Source organism: Sarcophilus harrisii, chromosome X (assembly GCF_902635505.1).
Source record: "Sarcophilus harrisii chromosome X, mSarHar1.11, whole genome shotgun sequence".
In the NCBI taxonomy this organism is placed as follows: Eukaryota; Metazoa; Chordata; class Mammalia; order Dasyuromorphia; family Dasyuridae; genus Sarcophilus; species Sarcophilus harrisii.
The window spans coordinates 61,142,330-61,169,681 of record NC_045432.1 but is presented as its reverse complement, the minus strand read 5'-3'; the positions used below and the strand labels follow the sequence as shown (position 1 = coordinate 61,169,681).

Sequence of the window (27,352 nt, the reverse complement as noted above, 5' to 3'; positions counted from 1 at the left end):
CAAGCATTTGTTAGAAATTGTTTTTAAAACCCTGAAATTATTATTTCAAAATAGATGCTAAATGAACGGATTCCCCCCCCCCCCCCGCCCAACTCATGTTTACTTTTCATTTCAAACTGCAGAATTTCAGAAGCGTATGTGTTAGGTCAACATTGTCATATGGTTACTCCATGTATTTTTGGTAGAAAACAATTACCTCCTCTTAAGAATAATAGTTATTTGACCACTTGCCATAAAAATACCTGTAGGGTTGCCCTTGCTATCCAGCTTGCTTGGATTTTGTGTAATGTGTCATCTCTACACAGAGGGCTCCCATATTTATCCTGTCTAATATCCTGCCCTAATATCTCTTCCCTGAATGCTACTCATTCATCTCTACCTATTTCATAGGTATCTTCTTTAAATGTCTCGTAGACGTTTCAAATTCACAGTGTCCTAAATGGAACTCATTCTCTCTCCTGACTCCATGCACCCCACCCCCAGCATCAATATCTTTTTTTTTAATAATAGTTTTTTTATTTTCAAAATATATGCAAAGATATTTTTCAGCATTCACTCTTGCGAAACCTTGTGTTCGAAATGTTTTCTCCCTCTCTTTCCCACACCCCTTCCCCTAGACAAATATATGTTAAACGTGTGATTCTTATATATATTTCCCCAATTATCATGCTGCACAAGGAAAATCAGATCAAAAAGGAAAAAAAAAAAAAACACTAACAAAAAGGGTGAAAATATTAGGTCCACATTCAGTCCCCATAGTCCTCTCTCTGGCTACAGATGGCTCTCTCCATCACAAGTCTATTGGAATTGGCCTGAATTACCTTATTGTTGAAAAGAGTCACATCTATCAGAATTGATCATTGTATAATCTTGTTGTTACTGTACACAGTACTCTTGGTTCTGCTCACTTCACCCAGCATCAGTTCATATAAGTCTCCTCAGGCCCCTCTGAAATCATCCTGCTGATTATTTCTTATAGAACAATAATATTCCATGACATTAGTATACCTTAACTTATTCAGCCATTTTCTAGCTGATAGGCATACACTCAGTTTCAAGTTCCTTGCCACTACAAAAAGGGCTGTCAAAAACATTTTTGCACATGTGGGTCTTTTAACTTTTTTTTTTTTTAAATAGTTTTTTATTTACAATACAGAGGCATGGGTAATTTTTCACCGTTGACCCTTGCAAAACCTGTTTCAAATTTTCCCCTCCTTTCCCTCACCCCTTCCCCTAGATGGCAGGTAGTCCAATACATGTTAAAATATATGTTAAATCTAATATATGTATACGTATCCATACAGTTATCTTACTGCACAAGAAAAATCGGATCTAGAAAGAAAAAAAACCTGAGAAGGAAAACAAAAATGCAAGCAAACAACAGAAAAGAGGGAAAATGCTATATTGTGATCCACACCCAGTTCCCTCAGTCCTCTCCCTGGATGTAGATGGCTCTCTTCATCACTGAATAATTGGAACTGGTTTGAATCATCTCATTGTTGAAGAGAGCCACGTCCATCAGAATTGATCATTGTATATAGTCTTATTGTTGCCATGTACGATGCTCTCCTCGTTCTGGTTGTTTCACTCAGCATCAGTTCATGTCAGTCTCTCCAGGTCTCTCTGAAATTATCCTGTTGATCGTTTCTTACAGAATATTATTCCATAACATCTTTACAATATGAACATCTTTAAAAGTTTTCTGTTTCCTATTTCTGTTCAGGGTTTTATCATTCTCTATGTTATTCAGGTTCTTAACTTCAGAATCATCATTGTTTATTTTCTCCTCCTTTCTGTGTCAACCAGTTGCCAGATCTTGTTAATCTTATTTCCATAATATCTCTCACATTTATTCTTGGGTCACACTATCTTTCATACATCCAGTTAGGTAGTTAGCACAGTGGAAAAACTGTTGGACCTGGAGTCAAGAAAACCTGATTTCAAATCCAGCCTTGGACATTTACTAGCTATGTGACTTCAGGTAAGTCATTTCCTCTCTGTTTTCTTCAGTATCCTCAACTGAGTAGGTACTGTGTCAGTGCTCATTCCCTTTCCTGTCTATTACCCCCTAAATATTTCAGCTTTTGAAAAAGGACATTCATTTTTATGAAGTGTTGATCTGAATCTATGCTAGACCTTTCAGCTACTATGTTAGGTCAAAATTGTCCAAAAGTGATCAATTGCTCACTCTTGGTAAATTTGGGTACCAAAATTTCTTATACATCAAACCACAAGACTGGATTCCTATGAAATATCAAGGAACTAAGCCTCCCTGGACCATAGAAGAATCATACAGTCTAAGCTTAAGGGACCAGTTATTGTCTGTGAGAAAATGTGAACATGGTATTAACACTCTAGGTCTCCTCAGAGCCTTGCCATAGATTTTTAAAGTGGAGAATTTCTTTGGCTCTAGTTGATAGAACCAACCATTTTACCCAGGAAATCAAGGTCCACAGCAAAATCCAAAGCCAATTTTTTTTTCTTTAGTATTATGTCTTAATGTTTCACAGGTTTACTTTTACTGTGACAGGATCATCTGCTCCCTCTGTGCCCCTTACATTGGTATCAACCTCATTTGTTTCACCAACTTCTTAGCTAGAGAGCATCATTGCTTAGTAACAGATATTTATGTCATTGTATTTCAGTTTGGTGAAAATAAGTTTAGCTATGAAAAGAAGAAATGGGAGAGACCTTTGGGAAAACTCTTTCCCCAGATAATGGATAACTGAAACACAGATTAGTTCCATAGCTTTGCAGAGATTTTTGTTGTTTGTATTTTTTATTTTTAAACACTAGAAAGCAAATTTCCTGGCCCCTTTAGAAGTAGCTTTTGTAGTCTTGTTTTCTATGTTGGCAACAAGTAAATAATAAATTGGTTTGAATAAAGGGACAGATTATGTCATTTTAACTGAAGTTATTGTTAAAAATTGCCACTCTCATCTCTCCAGAATTTTTGGAGAATGGGCTGTTAAAATAATTGAATTTTATTATTAATTGAAAGTTAGCAGATGATATGTGTGTTTATAGTGAATGGATTAGCAACTGTCTTGAGATTGTAATATGGGCTTATCTTGGAGATATTGCAGGTTCATTTCCAAATCATCACAATAAAGCAATATCTGTTTATACTCTACTGCCTAAAAAAAAGCAATTTATATACCTAAATTTAAAAACATTTTATTAATAAAATAAAAATGCTAACCATCATCTAAACCTTCAGCAAATCTTAATCTTACTCGTGGAGGCCTGTATGTTGATGGTTTCTGACTGATCAGAGTGGTGCTTGGAGAAGATTGGGATAGCTGAGGAAGTTTCTTTCTTTTTAAAAAAAAAAAAAAAAAAAAAAAAAAAAAAAAAAGCTTTTTTTGAGGCAATTTATTTTAAGTGATTTGCCCAGAGTCACAATGTCTGGGGAATCTGAAAATTGGAACACCGGTCCCCCTGATTCCAAGGTGATTGTTGCTTCCACTGAATTACCTGGCTACCCCGTGGCATTTTCTTAAAATAATTTTGTTACTTTCACTTTTGATTTTTTGTTCTGTCATTCTTTCCCTGTACACTGTTATAGTTATGTATATTATTTTCTTGGCTCTGCTTACTTTAATCTTCATCAGTTCATGGAGATCTTTGCACAATTCTCTGTATTCATCACCCTTCATTATTTCTTGCTGCACAATAATAGTCCATTACATTCATGTACCACAATCTGTTAAGCCATTTCCCACTTGGTAGTTTTCTCCTTAGTTTCTTTTTCTTTGCTATCACAAAAAGCCCTGCTATAAATATTTTGGCATGTATGGGGAACTTTCTTCTCAGTTTCATACTGCTTAAAAAGTATAGATATTTTAGTTATTTTATTGGCATAATGTAATGGTCTGAAACTGAGTCAATGTACTGAGGTGCGAGCACTTAAGGCTAATTACCAATTGGACAATATGCTTGGAGAAAGAATGACCCTGCCCACTACTCTGTGCAGGCTTTATCTGTTGGCTTATAGAGAGATTGGGTGAAAGATTTAAAGGGTGGAGTAAGAAAACCAGAGTGACTCCTGGCCAGATTCATTTAGCCATCTCTCTCACTTTGTATCACCATTTCTCTCATATCCACAAAGAATAAAAAGGACTTTTGCTTATCCTGACTCCAGCTGATTCTAAAGTATCCAGGGTGCCAATGCGATCATCACAGCATAACTCTACATTACTTTCCAAAATGGTTGTATCAATTCACAGCACTCCCAACAATGAATTCAATTTACCTGTTACTCTGCATCTCCTCAAAATTAACTATTGCCATTTTTTGTCATTTTCTTCAATTTGCATGGTATATAATAAGGAACCTCAGCATTGCTTTGATTTCCAATTCTCTTATTATTAGTGATTTGGAGCATGCTTTCATATGGTTGTAAACACTTTGTAATTATTTTGAGAGCTGTTTATTCATATCCTTTAACCATATGTCTGTTGGAGAAATGGCTTTTATTAATATGTGTGTAAATTGTTTATATATTTTGAATGCAAAACTCTTTATCAGAGACTTGCCCCATACTACCACTTCCTTTTTTTAATCCTCGGTGGATTAATTTTGTCCATGCAGAAGCCATTCACTTTCATGTAATAAAAGTTATCTATTTTATGTTTTATAATAGCTTCTTCCCTTATTTGGTTAAGAATACATCTGTTAGAATGCTGTACAAAGTTATTGCAAGATTATGTGATGATCAGTTCTGATGGACTTGTCTCTTCTCAGCAATACAGTGATCCAAGAAAATGCCAATAGACTTGGGATGAGTGATTGTGAGAAAGTGACACAAATGTCACTGAAAAAGAATCATTTTTTGCCATTGTTTGCTCACTTGCTTTTTTTTTTTTTTTAGAATTGTCTGAACCATCTTTTTCCATAATATTAATTAAAAATAAACAAAAAATCACAAACTAGACTTTGAATGGAAAATACCATCTGCATCCAGAGAGGGATCTATAGACACTAAATGAAGATTGAAACATACTATTTTTTACCTTTTTTTTTGTTGTTGTTTCCTTTTTTTTTCATGGTTTTTTTTCTCTTTTGTTCTCTTTCATAATATGTTGTTTTCTTTCATAATATGACAAATATAGAAATATGTTTCAAATGATTGTACATGTTGTAGCCTATATCAGATTGCTTGCTGTCTTAGGGAGGGAGGGAAAATTTGGAATAAACACTCTTCCATGAATGAATGTTGAAAACTATTGGCGGAGCCAAGATTGCAGAGAAGACACATGCAACATTCTAAGCTCCTCTCATACCCTCACTACTAATTACCAAATTCAGCCTCAGAAATAGTGCTTGGCTGGTAAAATTCACAAAGATTGGAAGTACAACAACTTACAAGCCAAAGATAATCTGGAAGATCGCCAGAAAAGGTTTGTCCTGAGTGGTGGGAGCTGGCCAGTGCAAGCAGGGAGATAGAACCAGAGGCTAGGATACTGAGTGGACCAGGCCGGGTGCAGTCTCCATGGCTGGAAAATTTATAGGGAGGACTCTACCACAGGTTGGCTGCAAAGCAGTAGACCAGCAGAGAAACTAAAGCCAAAGGTAGAGTGTACTACAAAAAATGCCAGAATCTAACAGGAACTGGCTACACCCACACAGCACCAGAAGTCAGTGACTGAGCACAGCTGTGCAGCCGCATTCTGCAGCATGGGGCTTTTGCCCAGGGCAGTCACAAATCTGCATGGAAGGGGGGTTCAGCTGGGAGCAGTCTCTAATTTGCAAGGGGGGGGGGTCGGCCTGGGGCAATAGAACTTCTGCAACTGTGCTCCCAAGGGCAGAGATACTTCTGGTGGAGTGCAGGCCCTTAGCAGGGCAATTGCTGATCCCCATGGCTGGGGGAATTAGTGGGGGGGTGTTCTGCCTGGGGCAGTGACACTTTCACTGCTCAGCCTCTAGCCCCAGGACAATCGCTAATCCCACAAAGGGACTCTTAGCAGGGCACTTCCCCAGCTCAGCCTGTGCCACCCAGGGCAGAGATACTTCCAGTGTGGAGCTTTTCCCAGGGCACTTCCATAGCTTGGCAGCTCTTTGCAGCTCATTTGCAGGATGGCTACTGTCCATATATCTATCACTGTTCTGCAGAGGAAGCTAGTAACCTCCTTGCCCTGAAGGCAGACCATAAGGGCTTAAAAAAAAGAGTGAAAAAGCCAAAGGGACCATCACTACCTTCTATACAGAAAGAAAGCAGGTTTTCAACCCAGAGGAGACTAATAGCAGACAGTCTCCAGACAAAACCACAAAGGGGGATGTAACCTGGTCCTCATCACACAAGACTCTCCTAGAAGAAATTATAAAAAATCTTAAAAGAGAGCTAGAAGAAAAATGGGGAACGGAAAGAGAAGCTATGCAAGAGAGTACAGAAAAGGCTTATAACTCACTTAAAGGAAAATTTGACAAAGTGGAAAAAGAAAACAACTTCCTGAAAGGTGAATTGGAAAAGCTAGGAACTCCCAGGAAAGTAGGATTTGTGAATTGGGAAAAGAAAATAACTCAGTAAAAAATTAGTGAAATGGAAAAAAATTCCATAGAGCAAAACAGCTCATTTAAAAACTCAGTTGGACATATACAAAAAGAAGTAATAAAAAGCTAATGAAGAAAATAATTCGTTAAAAATCAGAACTGAACAAACAAACAGAAATGAATGATTCATTGAGACATCAAGAAAAAGTCAAGCAAAACAGAAAAAATGTTAAATATCTACTCGAAACAACAACAGACCTGGAAAATAGATCTAGGAGTGATGATCTGAGGATTATTGGACTTCCTGAAAATTATGGTGAAAAAAAAAAAAAAGGGCCCAAAAAATTTTTAATCATTAAAGAATCATCAAAAGAAAACCCCCCAGAATTTGTAAAATTTAGAATAAAGAAAGGAAAAAAGGCCCAAAAAAAAAAAAAACCTAAATTGGAAAAAAACATGGAAGGCTGCCACATTAAAGACTGAAACCTGAATCTGATATCCAAAGGGAACTTTGAATGCAGCCAATAAACACCAGCTAAGCTTTAGGATTTTCTTCCAGGGAAGAAGATGGACATTTTAAAAGATAATTCCATTTGTTTTAAGGAAAAATCAGAACTAAACAAAAATTTGACCCCCAACTTAGGACCCAAGAGAAGCAGAAAAAAGGGAAAAAACCTTGAGAACTATATTTGTTAGGATATACATTAAGAGTAATGTAATTTGATTTTTATAATATAACATTAAAAAAAGAGAAATGGAAAGGGTATAGTATCAGAAAAAGGAAAAGGGGGACAAAAAGAGAGAAACCACATCCCATGAAGAGGCAAAGGAAACCATCCATCGAGGGAATTTAGAGAGGGGAAAATTTTGAATCATCCTGAGTTGGCCCAAAGAGAAAATAATTGGTAATTTTTTAAAGAAACTTCCACCCTCATTAAAAAGTAAGAGGAAAAGGGAAAAGGAAAAAGAGAATGGAAATACAGGAAAGGGAAGGGATTGGAGGTGGAGGACTAAAGAGGGAGAGCGCATGGGCAAGGGGCCCATGTTTAATACTGGAAAAAGGGAGTGAGAAAAAGAAAAGCATAATCTGGGGAAATAAGACAGGAAAACAGAATTAGTCATTTTAACTTAAATGGAATAATAACCTCCCATAAAACGGAGGTGGAAGGACAGACGCCAGAACCCTCAATATGTTGTTTACAGGAAACACACCGCAAATAAAACAGAGAAAGGGGTGAAAGAATCAATGCTAGATAAAGTCAAAAAAGGGTGAAATCCTATCTTGATCAACAAAGAAAATTGATCACTAAAGATAGAAGGAAACTATATCTTTGCAAAGGCAGATAGACAATGAAGCAAATCAATATAAAAAATATGCACCAAGTGGTATAGCATCTAACTAACTAAAGGAGAAGTTAAGAGAGTTGCAAGAAGAAATAGAAAGCAAAACTATAATAGTGGGAGATCTCAACCTTGCACTCTCAGAATTAGATAAATCAAACCACAAAACAAATAAGAAAGAACTTAAAGAGTTAAAGAGAATATTAGAAAAATTAGGTTTGCTAGATCTTTGGAGAAAGCTAAATAGAGACAGAAAGGAGTATACTTTCTTCTCAGCAGTTCACAGAACCTATACAAAAATTGACCATATGCAGGAAGGCAGAAATAGTTAATGCATTCTTTTCAGATCATGATGTAATAAAAACTACATTCAACAAAAAGGTAGGAGTAAATAGACCCAAAAGTAATTGGAGACTAAATAATCTCATCTTAAAGAATGATTGGATGAAACAACAAATTATAGACACAATTAATAATTTCACCCAAGAAAATGACAACAATGAGACAACAGCAGAATTTGTGGGATGCAGCGAAAAGGATTATAAGGGGAAATTTTATATCTTTAGAGGCTTACTTGAATAAAATAGAGAAAGAGAAGTTCAATGAATTGGGCTTGCAACTTAAAAAACTAGAAAAAGACCAAATTAAAAATCCCATTAAAAGGAGAAATGAATAATATTGAAAGTAAAAAAAAAACAAAAAAACTACTGAATTAATCAATAAAACTAAAGAGTTGGTTTTATGAAAAAAAAACAATAAAATAGATAAACCTTTGGTAAATCTGATTAGAAAAAGGAAAGAGGAAAATCAGATTGTTAGTCTTAAAAATGAAAAGACATCACTTTCTGCCAATGAAGAGGAAATTAGAGCAATAATAGAGTTACTTTGCCCAAATTTATGCCAATAAACTTGATAACCTAAGTGAAATGGATGACTACCTCCAAAAATATAGGCTTCCCAGATTAACAGAGGAGGAAGTAAATTGCTTGAATAGTCCCATTTCAGAAAAGGAAATAGAACAAGCTATTAATCAACTCCCTAAAAAATAATCCCCAGGATCAGATGGATTTACATGTGAGTTCTACCTAACATTTGAAAAACAATTAGCCCCAGTGCTATATAAACTAGTATGAAGAAATCCTACCAAATTCCTTTTATGACACAGACATGGTACTGATACCTAAACCAGATAGGTTGAAAACAGAGAAAGAAAATTATAGACCAATCTCCCTAATGAATACTGATGCTAAAATCCTAAATAAAAAGACTACAGAAAATTATCCCCAGGATAATACACCATGACCAAGCAGGATTTATACCAGGAATGCAGGGCTGATTCAATATTAGGAAAACTATTAGTATAATTGACCATATCAATAACCAAATTAACAAAAACCATATGATCATCTCAATAGATGCAGAAAAAGCATTTGATAAAATCCAACATCCATTCCTATTAAAAACACTTGAGAGTATAGGAATAAATGGACTTTTCCTTAAAATAATCACTAGCATCTATTTAAAACTATCAGTAAGCATCATATGTAATGGAACAAACTGGAACCATTCCCAATAAGATCAGGATTGAAACAAGGTTGCCCACTATCACCATTACTATTCAATATTGTATTAGAAATGCTAGCTTTGGCAATAAGAGTTGAGAAAGAGATTAAAGTAATTAGAGTAGGTAATGAGGAAACCAAATTATCACTCTTTGCTGATGATATGATAGTGTACTTAGAAAACCTCAGAGATTCTATTAAAGAGCTATTAGAAATAATCCACACCTTTAGCAAAGTTGCGGGATACAAAATAAACCCACATAAGTCATCAGCATTCTTATATGTCACTAACAAAATCCATCAGCAAGAGATACAAAGAGAAATTCCATGTAAAGTAACTACTGATAGTTTAAAATATTTGGGAACCTATCTGCCAAGGGAAAATCAGGAACTATTTGAACAAAACTACAAAACACTTTGCACACAAATAAAGTGAGATCTTACCAATTGGAAAAATATTAACTGCTCTTGGATAGGGCAAGCAAATAGAATAAAGATGACAATACTACCTAAACTAATGTATTTATTTAGTGCTATACCAATCAGACTCCCAAAAAACTGTTTTAACGACCTAGAATAAATAATAATAAAGTTCATATGGAAAAACAAAAGGTCAAGAATCTCAAGGGAACTAATGAAAAAAAAAAATCAAATGAAGGTGGCCTAGCTGTACCAGATCTAAAATTATATTATAAAGCAGTGGTTATCAAAACCATTTGGTATTGGCTAAGAAATAGACTAGTTGATCAGTGGAATAGGTTAGGTTCAAAGGACAAAAAAGTCAATAACTTTAATAATCTAGTGTTTGACAAACCCGAAGACCCCAGCTTTTGGGATAAGAAGTCACTGTTTGACAAAAACTGCTGGGAAAATTGGAAATTAGTATGGCAGAAACTAGGCATGGACTCACCTTTAACACCATACACCAAGATAAGGTCAAAATGGGTTCATGATCTAGGCATAAAGAATGAGATTATAAATAAATTAGAAGAACATAGGATAGTTTACTTCTCAGATCTGTCGAGGAGGAAGGAATTTATGACCAAAGAAGTAGAGATCATTATTGATCACAAAATAGAAAATTTTGATTATATCAAATTGAAAAGTTTTTGTACCAACAAAACTAATGCAGACAAGATTAGAAAGGAAGCAGAACTGGGAAAACATTTTTACAGTCAAAGGTTCTGATAAAGGCCTTATTTCCAAAATATAGAGAGAATTGACTCTAATTTTTAAGAAATCAAGCCATTCTTTAATTGATAAATGGTCAGAGGATATCAACAGACAATTTTCAGATGAAGAAATTGAAACTATTTCTAGCCATATGAAAAGATGCTCCAAGTCATTATTAATCAGAGAAATGCAAATTAAGACAACTCTGAGATACCACTACACAACTCTGAGATTGGCTAGGATGAAAGGAAGAGATAATGCTGAATGTTGGAGGGGATGTGGGAAAACTGGGACACTGATACATTGTTGGTGGAATTTGAATACATCCAGTTATTCTGGAGAGCAATTTGGAACTATGCTCAAAAAGTTATCAAACTGTTCATACCCTTTGATCCAGCAGTGTTACTACTGGGCTTATATCCCAAAGAAATCTTAAAGAAGGGAAAGGGACCTGTATGTGCAAGAATGTTTGTGGCAGCCCTCTTTGTAGTGTCCAGAAACTGGAAACAGTGGATGCCCATCAGCTGGAGAATGGCTGAATAAATTATGGTATATGAATGTTATGGAATATTGTTGTTTTGCAAGAAATGATCAGCAGGAGGATTTCAGAAAGGCCTGGAGAGACTTACATGAACTGAAGGCTGAGTGAAATGAGCAGGATCAGGAGATCATCATATACTTCAATAACATACTATCTGATGGTCAATTCTGATGGACGTGGCCCTCTTCAACAATAAGATGACCCCAATCAGTTCCAATAGAGCAGTAATGAATTGAACCAGCTACACCCAGCGAAATAACTCTGGGAAATGAGTGTGAACCTCTACATAGATTTTGCAATCCCTCCATTTTTGTCCGCCTGCATTTTTGATTGCCTTCATAGGTTAATTGTATATTGTGTCAAAGTCTGATTCTTCTTGTGCAGCAAAATAACTGTATGGGCATGTGTGTGTGTGTATATATATATATATATATATATATATATATATATAGTATTTAACATATACTTTAACATATTTAACATGTATTAGTCTACCTGCCATCAGGGAGAGGGGGTGGAGGGAAAGAGGAGAAAAATTGGAACAAAAGATTTTGCCGTTGTCAGTGCTGAAAAATTACCCATGCATATATCTTGTAAATAAAAAGCTATAATAAAAAATTTAAAATAAGAAAACTATCTTAACATGTTTGTGAAAAAAATAAAATACTATTAAAAAAAAAAAAAGAATATATCTCCTCGCCATAGCTGTGAGAGATATAGATTAAATTCTTTTCTAATTTTTTATAGTATGATCTTTAATATTAAAGTTGTTTTTCCATTTAAAATGTAGTGTAGAATATGCTCTTTAGTACAGTCCCTGGTACATAGTAGGCGTTTAGTAAATGTTTACTGATTAAACGGTGTAAGATGTTGGTCTAAGCCTAATTTTTGCTAGACTGCTTTCCAGTTTTCCTAGCAGTTTTTATCAAATAAGGAGTTTTTTTCCTAGTTAATTTATTTTTTCTATTTTATTTAGAACTAGATTTTTGACGATCATGGTTTCTGATTCTCTTTTGTCTATTATATTCCATTAATGAACTTCTTTATTTTTTAACTGATATTGGATGGTTTTCATGATTGCTGCTTTATTATGTAGTTTGAGGTCTGAAAGTGTTATTTTCCCATCTTGCCTTGGTCTTTTCAACATTTCCTTTGAGATTTTAGATTTTTTGTTTTTCTAAATGAAAATTTGTTATTTTTCATCAAGTTTTATGAAATATCTTTTTGGTCAATCGCTTGGCATACCATAAATTTAGCTTTTCTTAGTGTAAAAAAATGTAAAGTACAAAGTAACTGGTAGTATTACCATTTTTATCCAAGTTCGTTATTTCTTTAAGGAGAACTTTGTAATTGAATTGTTTGACTTTTAAAACTCTTTATAACCTGTTTCTGTTCTGCCTTGCTAGTCTTCTTACTACAAACCAGTAACTTTGGCCTCTGCTCTTTCTCAAACAAAATACTTTATTCCCGACTCTTTTTTTTAACTGACTCTCCTCCATCTTTGGAATATTCTCTGTCCTCATCTCAGTCTCCTGACTTTCTTCAAGTCTCAGTTGCAGTCCCAGCTTTTGCATCTTTTGTCCAAATGGCTGCACTCTAAGATTATGTTGTTTCTCATATATGTGTGTGCATGTTTGTCCAAAGCTGTTTACATGTTGTTTCTTTAATTGGACTTGAGAGATAACACTCTTGTTTTGTTTTTCTTGTGTCTCTGTAATACTTAGCCCAGTACCTGGTACTTAATAGATATTAAATAAATGCTTGTTGGGTGACAGACTGCTAGACCATCTATAATTAAGTATAATCAAGATAGTAATAAGGTAATTGTTTATTTGCTCCTATTCTCAAGTTGTAGAAGCTTAGAATAAATAGCATACACACACACACACACACACATGTAGACACACACACATACTCAGATGTATATATAAATACATGTGTGTGTATATAAAAATTTCCTTTAGCTATAAGTATTTTGTAAGTATTTTTACAGTTACATTAAACTGGTAATTTTTTCCATTCATAATTTCATAGCCATGATAACACTTGCCTCTGTGCTCTATAGTAGAAAGAACCTGGACTTCAAGTCAGGAGACCTAGGTTAGAATACTTTTTCTGCTACTTAGTGCCTTTAGAATACTTTCTCTGCTACTTAGTGCCTGTGTGATCATGGGTAAGTCACTTAACTTTTGTGGGTATTCATGTTCTCATCTTAAAATAGGGGAGGGGAGGTAGGAAGAAAGGGAATAAGCATTATTAAGCACCAGCTACCTGTGAAGCATTGTGCTGAACACTTTACATTTGTTCCTCATAACATCCCTAAAAGTAGTGTTTGTTATTACCTTCATCTTACAGATGAGGAAACTGAGGGAGACAGAAGATAAGTGACTTGCCCAGAGTCACACAACCAGTGTCTAAGGTCACATCTGAACTCAGGTCTTCCTGAATCCAGGCCTAGAGCTCTGTCCATTGCAGCGCCCCCTAGATACTGTATGGAAAATGAAAGGGCTAAAACTGGATGGCCTCTGATCCTATGGTCTTCTGGTAGATCATATATATCAATCTTTTGTTTCTTTAGCATATAAATTCTTAGAAATTTTGTATTGCTTTTAGAAAATGAAGAACTAAAAAAGCCAAACCTTCTGTGGGCCCTCTATTTCAACATGAGAGATTCTTCAGATATCAGTAGAGAATGCTATAACGATTTACCTTCAAACGTGTACGTGTGCTGTGGACCAGATGGTTTTCTGGGAAATAAGAATGCTGTCAAACAGGTAAGGCGATCGATCATTGTGTTTGTCTGTCTGTCTCAGAGATTCCTGATTTTATTTTAAATGAAATGTTGGTGTAGAGCATATCATTTTTTGCCCTATATCTTATTGTTTTTCTGAAAACAGCAATGTCAGGTTTTTGAAATACCTTAAATGCCAGGCAGGCCTTGAGTTTTTTTGAGAATTGTGAAAGAAAACTTGAGGATGGTTTTGTGAGGGAAATAAAATACACCGATGTCCCAAAGGACTCTTGCTTCTTGTTCAACCCATTAGGCTACTAGTAGGTACTTTTGAATTACTCAAATATTGTTGACAGGTTTTTGAAGTACATCAAAAAAATGCAATCTTAAAATGTTCTTAATGCATTTTAGTCTAGAAAAAAAATTGTGATCTGTAAAACATGTTGGGGTTTTTTTGTTTGTTTGTTTTTTATTCCCCTCCCTCTCACTGCCCTACAATAAACAAGCCTCCATGAATGTTTTGACTTAGGCTAGTATCCCAGAACCCAGTACCTCAGGCAACACAGTGCTAGAACTAGCCTGGTAGTATTTTTGGGAAACCACTGTTTTCTATTCTATAAAACATTTTAGGAAGAATTAATACAGATTCTAAAAGTTTCTCATTTATGCTGTAGTACACATTTAATTGGGAGAGAGAAACCACACCATGTTATTTATCTTGAGCACTTTTCTTCCTTCCTTCCTTCCTGCCTGCCTTCCTTCCTTCCTTCCTTCCTTCCTTCCTTCCTTCCTTCCTTCCTTCCTTTTCTTTCTGTCTTTCTCTCTCTTTCTTTCTCCCTTTCTTCCTCCCTTCCTCCCTTCCTCCCTTCTTTCCCTTCTTTTTAAACGAATGAGTACTAGTAAGGTAGTTCTATTTCAGAGTGGTAGATTGAGGAGTCTTCCTCACAAATGCTAAATGTTATGGGGGAACCTCAGTTGGCCATTATTGTAGCAAAAATGACTTCATAGGTGCATCTCTCTATCCTGATGCGAACTGTGGTTTCTGTTGACTTAAGTACTTAGAATGGGCTTTTCAAACACTCTGGCTTCTCAGTTACTCCATCTCCCTAACTCCCTTTGACCTTCTCGACCACCTCTCACTTGAAATATCTCACAGTTACCTGAAACTATTCTCTCTTCAACATTCTAAATGTTTTAATTCCCCACTTACATTAAAATCTCCTGTTCTTCCCTTCCTCCTACACCTTACTCCTGAATTTCACTTTTTTAAACCATTTGATTCCATGATCCATCCTCTATTCTAGTCCACGCGTGTTGTAACACCACCATCTTTTCTTCACAGTTTTAATGCTGTATCCAGCCATTTCAACAAGACACTCACTCTCTTCCACCCTTGAATTCTTTACTGTCTTGTCATTTCCTTTCACATTTTACTAATCTTCAAACCTTAGTCATTCCTCTCTTCATCTCTTTTCTTCACTCTTACTACCTATATGCCAAGCACAAGACCATGTTGACCAGGTCAGTATAACCTCCAGTGAACCCTCACCATTGCATAGTCATTCTTTAACTCATTTCTCACTCTCTGTCACACTCTCATAGCAGCTATTCTAAACATTTTTCTCTCTCAGCTGTCAACTTTTAACCCCAAAGCTCCCATTTCTCTCAAGAGGTGACTTTTCCTCCTAATTGCGTTGAGATTAAGTTTATCCATTGTGAGCCTCCTCATCTCCCTTCCTTTATATCTTAAAGCCTTTCTGTCCTTAAGTATTCATTCAAACTTCTCTGCAAATTCAGATTATGAGGGTGAATCCTTTGCAGAGACTTACCACTCTATTTATGTCCTAGATCCCCTCCCCTCCCATCTCTCCAGGGCCTTTTCCATTCATCATTCTCTTTCTGTGGTATTCAGTGTCTCTCTCTTGGTTCCTTTGCCTCTGCCTTATAACCTTTCACTTGACACTGCTGTTTCTCTAAACTCTCTCTTACATATTTCTTGCATCAGCTTTTAGAAAGAGTGGATTTTATACTGGCTGCTTTCTTGCCATCCAATTCTCAGATTAACCTCCTGTCATCTGGCTTTCATCCCCACCTTTGTACTAAAACTGCTCTCTCTAAAGTTAGTAATATTTTTTTCTTTAGTTTATTGATATCTTCTCTTTTGCCATCATCTATGTTTCTCAGTGTGTCACCCTTCCCTCTCTCAGAAAGTCATCCTCAGTAAGAAATAATTAAAAATAGGGGGAAAACACAGTTCAACAAAACTAACACATCACCCAAATTCAATATTAAATGCAATATTGTACATGCCCATAATCTCTGCTGAAAAAGGGAGGCAAGTACAACCTCATGTCCCTTCTTTGGGACCAACCATTCAGTTTTGATCCCTTCTTCTTTTCATTCACATTGTTGAAGCCATTGTGTATTTTTTCTCTAATTCTGTTTGCTTCATTTTGTTTTAACTCATATTTCTCTAAATTCCTAGCATTCGTTATTTCTTACACCATACTATACTAACTACACTACTATTCTATACTATACAGTACACTACTATAATATCCCGTTGCATGTATGTGTCACATTTTCTTTGGCGATCCTCAATTCTTGGCTGCTACCAAAAAATATTACTATAAATATTTCATTGTATGTATGACCTTTCACCCTTTCTTTGACCTCTTTGGGGTATTTCAGTGGGACCTTTAGATAATTTGTTGTGAAAATATTAGCCATTTGCTTAGTATAATCCAGATCATTTTCTAGAACAGGCCACTTGAAACTTCTACCAATGCATAGGTATGCCTTCTCCCAACCTTCCAACATTGACTTTTTGCACCTTCTGTCAGCTTTGTCAATTTGTTGGGTATGAGGTGACACTTTCATTATTTTGGCTTCCCTGTCTCTTATTAGTGATTTAGAGAAAGATTTCATATGGCCTTTCAGAGTTTGTGATTCATCTTTCAAGAGCTATTTCTGTATATCCTTTGTCCATTTATCCATTATCACTAGTGACTTCTTAATCGTCAAATCCAGTGGCCATTGCTCTTGACCTTTCAGTAGCATTTAACTCTGGGACCCAGAGTTACCCTTCTCTGGGCACCCTGTCCTCTCTTTACTTCAAAAATCCTGCCCTTTCTCTCCTTAGTCTTCTTCTATGTGACTAACCACTCTCCTTTCATATCCATTTCTAGACTTTTCTTTAAAAAAAAGAAAAGAAAGAAAGATCTTTACACCAGTTTTTTCCCTAATGTTCTCCTCACTACCGTGGCAAAACCAGCTGACAAAGCAGCTGTGTTTGGCAGCATATATAATATTTGGCAACTGCAATTACTTTGCAGTATTTTTTGTGATCTCCTCTCCATTACTGAGATTAATCATCACATTTTCTCTGAGATGATGTATTTCTTAATGCTGTTTCATTTACATTATTATAGTCATTGGGTATGTCATTCTCTTAGTTGTTTCTTTCAACAGTTTATAAGTTTGAATTCCTCATATTTGTAATTCCCTAATGGTTTAATAATATTTCATTGTATTTTTATACTCTAGTTTGTTCATCCAATCTGTAATAGATGGTACAAACTTTGTTTTCTAATGGGACTTTTAAAATTTATTATCAGAAATACTGGTATTAGAAATATTTGGGTATCTATGGAGCCTTTGACCTCAGGATGTACAGTCCTCCTTCTTTTCCGATTTATCTTTTCTGGACTCCAAGTGTAGATGTTCCCCTGAGGACCTGTTCTCAGCCCTCTGCTCTAGCTACAATCTACTTCTTGGCAGCATAATCCACTCCTGTGGTTTTAAATCAGTGGTGACACACTCGAGTAGAAACAAGAGCCACTGAACCATATATAAGGATCCTTATGGGCCACATACTGGCTTAGAAAACCACATATTAATTTTTATATGTTTTATTGTATTTTTACTTATTTTATTACTTATTTCCCAATTATATTTTATCAGGCCATACTCTAGAGTATCATGGCCTACTGTAGCCCGTGGGCTGCTTGGCACCTCTGTTCTAAATTATTATCTCTACGTAAATGCCTCTCAGATCTATATATCCAATTCTCCGTCTCTCCTTAAGTTCCTGCCCCATTTTCAAATGCCACTGTGACAAGAATTCTTTTTTTTTTAAACAGTATTTTATTTTCCCCCTACTTCTATGTAAAAACAATATTTAACATGCCTTTTAAAATAATTTGGAGCTCTAAATTCTGGCTGTCCCTTCTTTTACCCTTCCATGAAACAATCTGATATAGGTTATAATCTTGTAAAACATAATCATATAATCATGTAAAACACATTTCCATAATAGTTATTTTGTGGAAGAAAACTTTAACCAACAAAGAAAGTGAAAAATAGTTTGTGTTGGTCTACATTTTGAACTCCATCACTTCTTTCTCTAGAAGTAAATAGGATTTTTCCCCATGAGTCCATTGGGATTGTCTTAGGTCATTGTATTGTTGAGAATAGTTAAATCATTTATAATCAGTCATATATTGCTGTTACTGTATGCAGTGTTCTGCTCACTTCACTTGGTATCAGTACGTGTAATATGATAGAGGTTCTTAGCCTTGTTTGTGTCCTGAACCTCTTTGCCAGTCTCATGAAGGCTATGAACCCCATTCTGAGAGTCCTATTTTTAAATGTATAAAATAAAATACATAAGATTATAAAGGAAACCAATTCTATTGAAATATAGTGCTCCACATACTTTAAAAAAACAGGTTCATCTATCCCAGGTTAAGAAGTCCTGCCCTGGGACATATCTGTATGTCTTATAGCTAGTTTCCTTTACCCTAGATTTTTCCCACTTTCATTCATCATTCACTCAGTAGTCAAAACATTCTTCCTGATACATGGCTCTAACCATATCTGTGTCTTTCCTCATATTTAATCCTCCCTACCCCAGGTAACACTCTATAAAAAACAAACTCCTTAACATTGAAGACTCTCTATGATGTCATTCCATTTGGTCCTTTCCATCTCATTTCATGATTCCCGTTCATTCCCTCTATGTTCCTACCACAGTGACTGCCATTTGTTTCCTGGTTTTATCCTGGGTTTTTTCCTCTCATCTCTGTTGGTTTATTTTCACAGACCGGCATGTATTCCTGTAGCATGTCCTCCTTTTGGAACTCTGCCCTTCCATGTGCTTACAAGCCCACATCAGGTACCACATCCTCCCCAAAGCCTTCCTTGATTCTCATCTTTCTTCTCAAATTTTCTCAGAACACTTTGGATCCTTCTGATACATTGCTGAGAAATGTCTTCTCCCGTGTCCTAGATTTAAATTCCTTGAGTTCAGCTACTGAAATGTTGTGGCTTTTTCCTCCATATTTGTTCTCCCAGGGACAGCACAATTCATTACATAATAGATGTCTGATAAAAAATTGTTGAGTTTGGTTAGTAGCTGTTGGCTTTCATACCATAGACCCCAGGCTTTCCTTTCCATTTTCTTTTTTCTTCTCATCCATTCCCCAAGGTTCCCAGGATGGTCTAGCCCGTGGCAACCACATGTAAGTTGGAAACATTGTGCATTTTGATGTTAGTGCATATTCAAAGCCTTTTGGTTTTGATGTGCAAAAATATTTCCAGCTAGTCATTGTGCCCTTTACTGGGCACAGTAAACTCAGAACCCAGAAACCTTTGTGGTTTCTCTTCTTTTGCTACTGATGCCACTTGAAACCAAACTGCTGAGCATTTAGAATTGGACTTACGGTAGTGTTAACATGACCTATACTGTATTGCTAGGAGATTATAATTAAAGGATAATAGTGGATTTTTTCAGTGAGGTTATTGATTTTCCAAGAGTACAAATTGTAAGAATAAAATATTATCATGGTAGAAAATACTACAATTATTGGTACTAATTATTGTATGCTATTAAATAGAATTGATTTTTAAAGTTATTTAGGTTTTAGTTTCATAACACTTGGTAATGGAAGAACTTAATATTTTAAATAACATTTATAAAAACCGATTAACAAATGGAAACTTGCAGATAAAATAAGATCTAATTCCAATGTATTATCCTGGGAAAATCTAAAATACTCTCTTGGTTTCTGTGGACAAAATGAAGTATATTTACAAAAGCTCTGGTGACTGGTACCTGAATTTGGCCTGTGGAGAAGTGTCAAAGCCCAAGCTTATTTTCTAGATAGTTCCTAGGCCCTTATATTTCTTGGTGGGGTTATTTTCTCTGTTACAGAGGCAGGTTACAGGCCCTCAGGATCCAGTCTTTATTAGTTCATGTCGCTGAAATACTCCCTCCCCCAGTGGTCAGCTCTCAGAGGAGGATGTGCTCTCAATCCAACAAGGTTGGTTTATAGGATTAGTCTCTACTTTAAGCCTCCCATGCATGCAAGGCCTGCCACAGCCTGAGTATGCATCCGTTCATTCATTGAACAAATGTTTATAAATGTTTGGCCTAACCTTTGAGAACCTAGATCTACTTCCCCAGGAGAATGAAGCATCAGAGGTAGATGTGAATACAGGTTTTTACAATTGATATGCTTAATTTTACCTGTGTAACAAATAGGATTTCACCTAATACTTGTCTAAGAGCTCACTTTTCATCAGCCTTTTACAATCATCCTCCATTTTCTCCTCCTTTATTTTAGTCTCTAAAGAAGACATGATCCTTCTCCTTACTAAAGCCAATTTCTAAATCTGTGCATTTGATTTTATCCTTTTCCTGTTTTTTTCTGGCAGACTGCCTCCAAAATTATCTATTCTCTACCTATCTGTTACCTTTTTCTTTGATACCTATCACTACTCCCCTGCTCTTAAAATAACCTTAGGAGACCTTCCATTCCTTCAAATTGTCAACTCTCATCTTCCATTTTCTTAAACTCTGAGAAAAGGCTATCTAGACTTGCTATTTTTACTTCCTCTTTTTTCACTCTCTCCTCAACTCTATGTCATTTGGATTCTGAATTCATCGCTCTAATTGTTCTCTCTGAAGTTACAAATGATCTAACTGCCAAATCTGATATTTTTTTCCATAGACCTCATCTTTCTTGACCTCATTGCACTACTGAATATTATTGACCACCCTCTCTTCCTAGATATCCTCTCTCCTGAATTTTAGTGATACTGCTCCCTCTTAAGTTTTCCTCCTATCTCTTTATCATCCCTCAGTTTTCTTTAGATCATCATCCATATTGTGCCCCCTAGACCTGGGTATACCTCAAGTCTTTGACCCGGCTGACCCCCTTTCCTTCTCTATACATTGTCTTGGTGATTTCATCAGCTCTTTTCCATTTAGATGTTAGAATGCCTATGCCTCCAAAATTTATATTTCCAGACCTAGTCTCTCTCCTGAGTTTTAGTCTTGTACTACTAATTGCCTATGGAAACGTCAGGCTGAGTGCCCCATAAACTGCCCAAATTCAACTTAGCTACAAGCTGAATGTCTCTTTCTTCACAGAATCTACTCTTCTTTGCAACTTTCCTTTTGGTGTCAAGAGTACCCTCATCCTGCTAATTATCCAAATTCACAAATTTGGTACAATTTTCAATTCTTCATTTCCCACATACCTTACCTACTCAGTTGCTAAATCTTGTTATTCCTACCTCCATGTCATCTCTTACTCTTTCCCTTTTCTCTACTCACACAGCTACCACCCTTGATCACATCTTCCTTGCAATGACTTTCTAACTTGTCTCCTTCACTCCAGTTTCTTTCCATTCCCTAATCTGGCCTCTACTCAGATGCTAAAGTGAGTTTCCTAAATTGTAGGTCCAAATGTGTCATCCCGCTACCCAAACTCCATTGATGCCTATTAACTGTATAATTAAATATAAACTCCTTTATTTGACATTTCAAGCCTTTAATATTCTGGCACCAACTTATTTTTCAACCATATTCAGTACCCTTGCTCTTCGTATGCACAGTACAGCCAACTGCATAGATCTTATTGGTCTCCATATCACCTTGTTTGCCTTTGCACTGCTCATGCATCCTTGGAACACATATATTCTCTTCACCCTAGCTTTCAGAATCTCTTTTCTTCAAGGCTTTCCCCAAGCACCACCTTTACATGGTTGTGCCTTTTCCCCATATTATCTTGTATTTCTTTCAAGGAAGCACAGACAAGTAAGAAAGTTTTGAAGTTAATGTATAAAATATATTATTTCCTTTAGTAAAAAAACACCAGAATGAAATGGATTTTCATAATTTTATATATAATCTTCTCTTTCTGTTCTGCTTGTATGCATGAAAAAACTTTTTTGCAGGTTCAAACCCTTAAAAATACAGACCCATATACATATATGTCTGTGTATATGTGTTTACTGAGCTCTCGCTGCAGCCATTCTATTACTTCTTAATTCATTTAACATTCTCCCACTTTTCATTGCTATTATCACAACTAATATTCTTATCTTCTCTCAGACCTTTTCAGTTGCTAATGCTTTTCAAATCATATTCATTTGATCTACTCTGGATATCTATATACCTATATATCTTGTTAGAATGTGAAAAGTTCTTGAGAAGAGGACCATTTTTGCTTTTCATTTATATCCTCAATGTTTTAGCCAAATACCTGGTACATAGTAGTTGTATAATAAATGCTTGTTTCCTTTCATTTGTAATCTTGTTATTTTAACAAAAAACAAAAAACAACTTGTTATTTCAAAATCCAAGTAAGAAACAATCCTTTGTCAAATAAGGTGATCTTAAAAAAATTCATAGTGTTCCTTGAAATAATCAATGTATAGGCTATTTTCTACAATCATTAATGATAATGAATGCCAGAAGAACACAGTATTGACTGGGGGGGGGGGGGGGGGGGGGGGGGGAGCATGATTTCACTTGAATAAGGTTAACTCAAAAACTAGTAGACCTGTGAGCATATTATATTTTTTAAATTGTAAAATTTCTATGAATGTCAGACTTAGTTATAGTAATATTTCATTTTTTAAAATCTAGGATCAAGTATATTTCCAAAGTAGTGTCTTTCTCAAATATTCCTAAGAAGCATAAGGGGGGTCCATCTTCCTTCATCTCACCTCCATTATCCCCTCAGAAATTCCCTTTTATCTTTATGCACCTGCTATAAAACCTGGGGCAACTAAGTGGTGCGCTGATAGATTGCCAGTCCTGGAGTCAGGAAGACCTGCATTCAAATGTGGCCTCAGATACTTCCAGCTGTGAGACCCTGGGCAAATCACTTAACCCTATTTAACTCAGTTTTTTCATCTGGAAAATAAGCAAACTACTGGCAAACTACTCAGGTGTCTTTGCCAAAGCCCCAAATTCACACGGAGTCAGACAGGATATAAAATAACTAGATAACAAAAGAATCCGAACTCAATAGTTGACTTTGTATGTTGTATGGGAGATGAGAAGGAATCTCTACAATGTAGAAAACCACTATAGTATTTGAAACATATAATCAGTGAGATTATGTCCTTTAGTGGACTTCTCTTCCACCAGATAAAAGCCAGTATCCCCACTGACTTGCCACTCTTAATTGTTTCATTCTGTTGCATGGGCACGTCCAGCTCTTCTACAGTCTTGGAACTTTGGGGGCCACAAAGCCCTGAGAAAAGAGAATGATAGCTAGGACGTAAAGGGTAGAGCAATTGGAGGACCTTTCTGTATCTGAGGAGTGGCTTGTTAGAATTATTATATGTGAAACGGACATCTTTAGATATCGTAGTGCTAAAGAAAATCAGCCGTGCTGAAATTTCATATGTGAACTCAAACTGCATTTTTGTTGGTATGTACAGTGACCTTGAGGTTTTAAAAAAAATCTGCTCAATTTATATTTAATTGTAAGCTATCTAGTATGTATGTGAAGGCTTGAGGGTTGGAGAAGATGAGGGAGTAGGGAATTAAGAGGGACAGTCTTCATTTATTTTAGAAGAATTAAGTGTGTTCTAATAATAGCCTACAATACCGTGAGAGACTTACTTTTGATGAATGTGTACTGTTAGATAAGTGAAAAAGTATGTAGACTTGATGAAAATGTTATGATATTAAGATGCTTTTGTAGAGAGTATGAAGCTTGCTTTTTTCAGGGGAAAAAAATGTTCTGAAATTTATAAGCACTTTGAGTTCAATTTCATTGCATATAAAATTTTGCCATTTCTTCCCTGGGCAGGCTGAAGCACTTTTCCGGCTCATCTTGCCAAATGAAGAGTTCTGCCCACCTCCACCAAATCCTGAAGATATCGTTTTTGATGGAGATGGTCTGCAACCAGAGCTTTCTTCACCCAAGCCAGAGGATGCTAAAGAAATCACAGACCAAGGAGAAGTAGAAGAGTGCTTGGAAAAATAGATGACAATTAGCCAGGGAGCCTCAAAAATCATCCTGAGTGTCCAGATTTTCTTAACTTGAGCAAAATTAGCGAATGACTGAAAAGCAATAGCCACACTCTTTTTTTCCCCCACAAAATTAGAAGGTTCCCTCCCCTGCCTTGGAGAAGAGTAGTGTTACACAAAGTCAAAACCATACTTTTTTTTTTTTTTTAAATACTAGCTTTTTATTTTCAAAATACATGCAGACATAGTTTTCAGTATTCACTCTTGCAAAAGCTTATGTTCCATATTTTTCTTCCTTTGTCCCCCCACCTCCTCTCTTAGACAGCAAGTAATCCAACATAGGTCATACATGTGAAATTCTTCTATACATATTTCTACATTTATCATGCTGAACAAAAAAAATCAGATCAAAAAGGCAAAAAAAAAAAAAAAAAGAGAGAAAGAAAAAAAAATCAAGCAACAACAACAAAAAAGGTGAAAATACTATGTTGTGATCCACACTCAGTTCTCATAGTCCTCTCTCTGGATGCAGACGGTGCTCTCCATCCCAAGTCTATTGGAACTGGCCTGAATCACCTCATTGTTGAAAAGAGCCAAGTCCATCACAATTCATCATCACATAATCTTGTTGTTGCTGTGTACACTGTTCTCTTGAAAACCATACTTTTTAAAACACTTATTCTTCCTGTTTTAAAAAGTCAGAACTTTTGTATTAACACGTAGGGTTTTTATAGTGCTTCGTCTCCCAGGAATCACTGTCCAGGTTAAGGGACCTGACAGATTGGTAGCTGTGGTGTTGTGTTCAGACAGTGTTCCCTCTATTTCCTCGGCTCAGTAGAGTCTTTCTCCAAAGGTTTGGCTCATTGGAATACCGAGCCCTTCCCTGGCTTATTTCCAATGATAATGTTTTCATGAGTGGGCAAGTCGCATATACATGTATAAGTAAGTATAGTTTAGGAGAACTAAGATTACATAAGCAAGCCATCTTTGTCTATATTTTGAGGAGTTTTTACAATCTGTAGAAGCCCCAAGATATGCTTGAAACTTTTATACCCGCATTTATAAAAGACTGGAGTTCTTCAGCTATCTTACTGTTACTAGCTAACAGCATGTTATTTAAGCAAAATAGTTATCTTCTTATTTGGAATTTTTTTCCTTAGTAGGAAAACTCAGTAAAAACTAGTATCAGAAGCAGTGACACCTTTGAAACTGAATGTAGGTATGTTCTTACTTCTGAACAAAGCAATGGAGATAAATAGCAGGAGTAGCCCTGACCTGATTGACAGCTTGGAGACAAAGATGAATCCTTGCTATGCCAATTTCTGTCTTTGGGCAAACACTTTAACCTCTCTGTGCCTCAGTTTTTCCATCTGTAAAATGGTAATAATAATACCTTTCCTTGTGTACTTGATGAAAATGCCATGATAATAAGATGCATTTGTGTAGAGTATAAAAGCATACTTTTTTCAGGGGGAAAATGTTCTAAAATTCTTAAGCCCTCTCTTCTGACTTTTGATTTGAGATGAGCAGTTAAATACTCCACACTGTAAAGTAGCTCTAGGTTTCCAGAGAAAACAGTAAGATCATCCATAACTGTTCTTATTCCCATGTACCAAGATTTTGAAATGAAAATGCATTGTTTAAATGTATTCATTTCAACACATCAGTTTATCTTAATTGTCAGGGACATTATATAGATTCTCTACGGTATTACTACATGGAAATATGGCTTTGAGCTTTTACCAGGACAAGTACTATATAAATCGAAGTCATATTCCTTTTCTCACAGGCATATCCCAAACAAAACTTTATAATTAGTGAATCCTAAGGTGTGTGTGACAGAAAGAATTCTACATCTGAAGACCAAAGCCAGTTATAATAACAATGCCTGTATGTATTAAAGAGATCTCCAAGCCCAGGCATATAACCTACTTTAAGGGCAATGGTGAGTAGCTCTAGATTACAGTAGGAAAAAAAAGAAGTCGAAGTTCTTTGTAATGAGATTTGGTCTGTTTATTCTTTTTGTCTTCAAAAAAGCCATGGCTGCCTGAGAGAGCACGTATTTCAGTATACCTTAGCTGTAACTTGTCCTCAAGTTTCCCCATGTTGTAAGAATCTACAAGGAAGAAAGTTGGTGCTTTGATCAATTCTCTCCCTGGGAACAGGGAAGAACAGAATATTATGAATCTGCACAGGTAATTTTGAAGCCAGAAAGTGTAGAAATTTTAACCTCTTCCTTCCCACTGCGCGCCTCTCATTCCTGCTCCCCACTGTGCCCCCTCGCACTTTCAAGACGATTTGCTGCCAGTGAAAAGTCTTCCCTTTCTGAATGCAAAATCTTCCCTGTTTGCTCTTCTGATTTTAACATATCACACATTTCAGGTGTGGTAGAATCCTCTTGGCTTGTTCTGTGAGTTTAGTTCTACCATAAGTCATGATGTAGCTCCTGAAAACCAACTACTGCATGCAGTGAAAACCTAATATATCTTTCTCTATATAACCCTATTAGTCTTAGAGCTCCAGGTGTTAGTTTTTCCCTGGATACTAGCAATATAAAAGGGTTCTACTGTATGTGAATATTGGGTCGGAATATATTTGCAGTAGGCTGCACTAATTCCCATCTTTTGTTTTATTTTATTCATCTTAATTTAGCTTTTTAACTATAGTGTACAAATTTATGCAAACCATAAATAAATCGGGGTAACCCCAGGTAATAGGAAAAAAAATCCAGAGTATTCTCCTTTTGGTTTGTTCAGTCAGACAACATAGGGTATACTATAGGAAGGCTTAACCTGTGTCATACCCTATTTTTAGCCTTTAACTTATATGGACATAGCCTCTCCAGTTATTCTAGGTGCTTGGTGAGGATTACTTATGCAAGAGGGCTCCCTGAGTCTGCTATGGATAATCTTCCATGTGCTGTTGAAGTATGAAAAAATTTTGAATCTAGGCCATGTTGACATCAAACTTTGTTATAACTTGATTTACCTCATTGCATAATCGCCTTGTTACATCAGAATGTAATAGAAGTTATTCTTTTGGGGCTACGAATGTTAAGTACTGCTAATAAATATCGGTTTTAAGGAGAATTCTATGTTTAAAAGGTTTGTTATAGAATCAACATCTTCACATGTAGTTTATTATATGCAGTCTGTCTCAGTTTTTATATAAAGGAAATTTATACACAGTTTAAAACTTGAATGATTAATTAAAAATTTTGAAACACCATTTTTCCA

General features: G+C 35.9%; 1 protein-coding gene across 2 annotated transcripts in view; it reads left to right on the top strand.

The window, feature by feature from the left end:
* CHM (CHM Rab escort protein) overlaps window positions 1-24,375 on the top strand; it is a 184,566-nt gene extending 160,191 nt beyond the window's left edge. Inside the window, exons 14-15 of one of the 2 annotated variants that reach the window (XM_023507023.2) lie at window positions 13,723-13,883; window positions 23,956-24,375. In XM_023507023.2, the coding sequence (XP_023362791.1) occupies window positions 13,723-13,883; window positions 23,956-24,132 (338 nt within the window). In that variant the 3' untranslated portion in view covers window positions 24,133-24,375. Of the gene's footprint in view, window positions 1-13,722; window positions 13,884-18,943; window positions 19,259-23,955 lie in introns of those variants that run through there. The other variant, XM_031944598.1, reaches the window with a different exon arrangement.
* The last annotated feature ends 2,977 nt before the right edge of the window (window positions 24,376-27,352 follow it).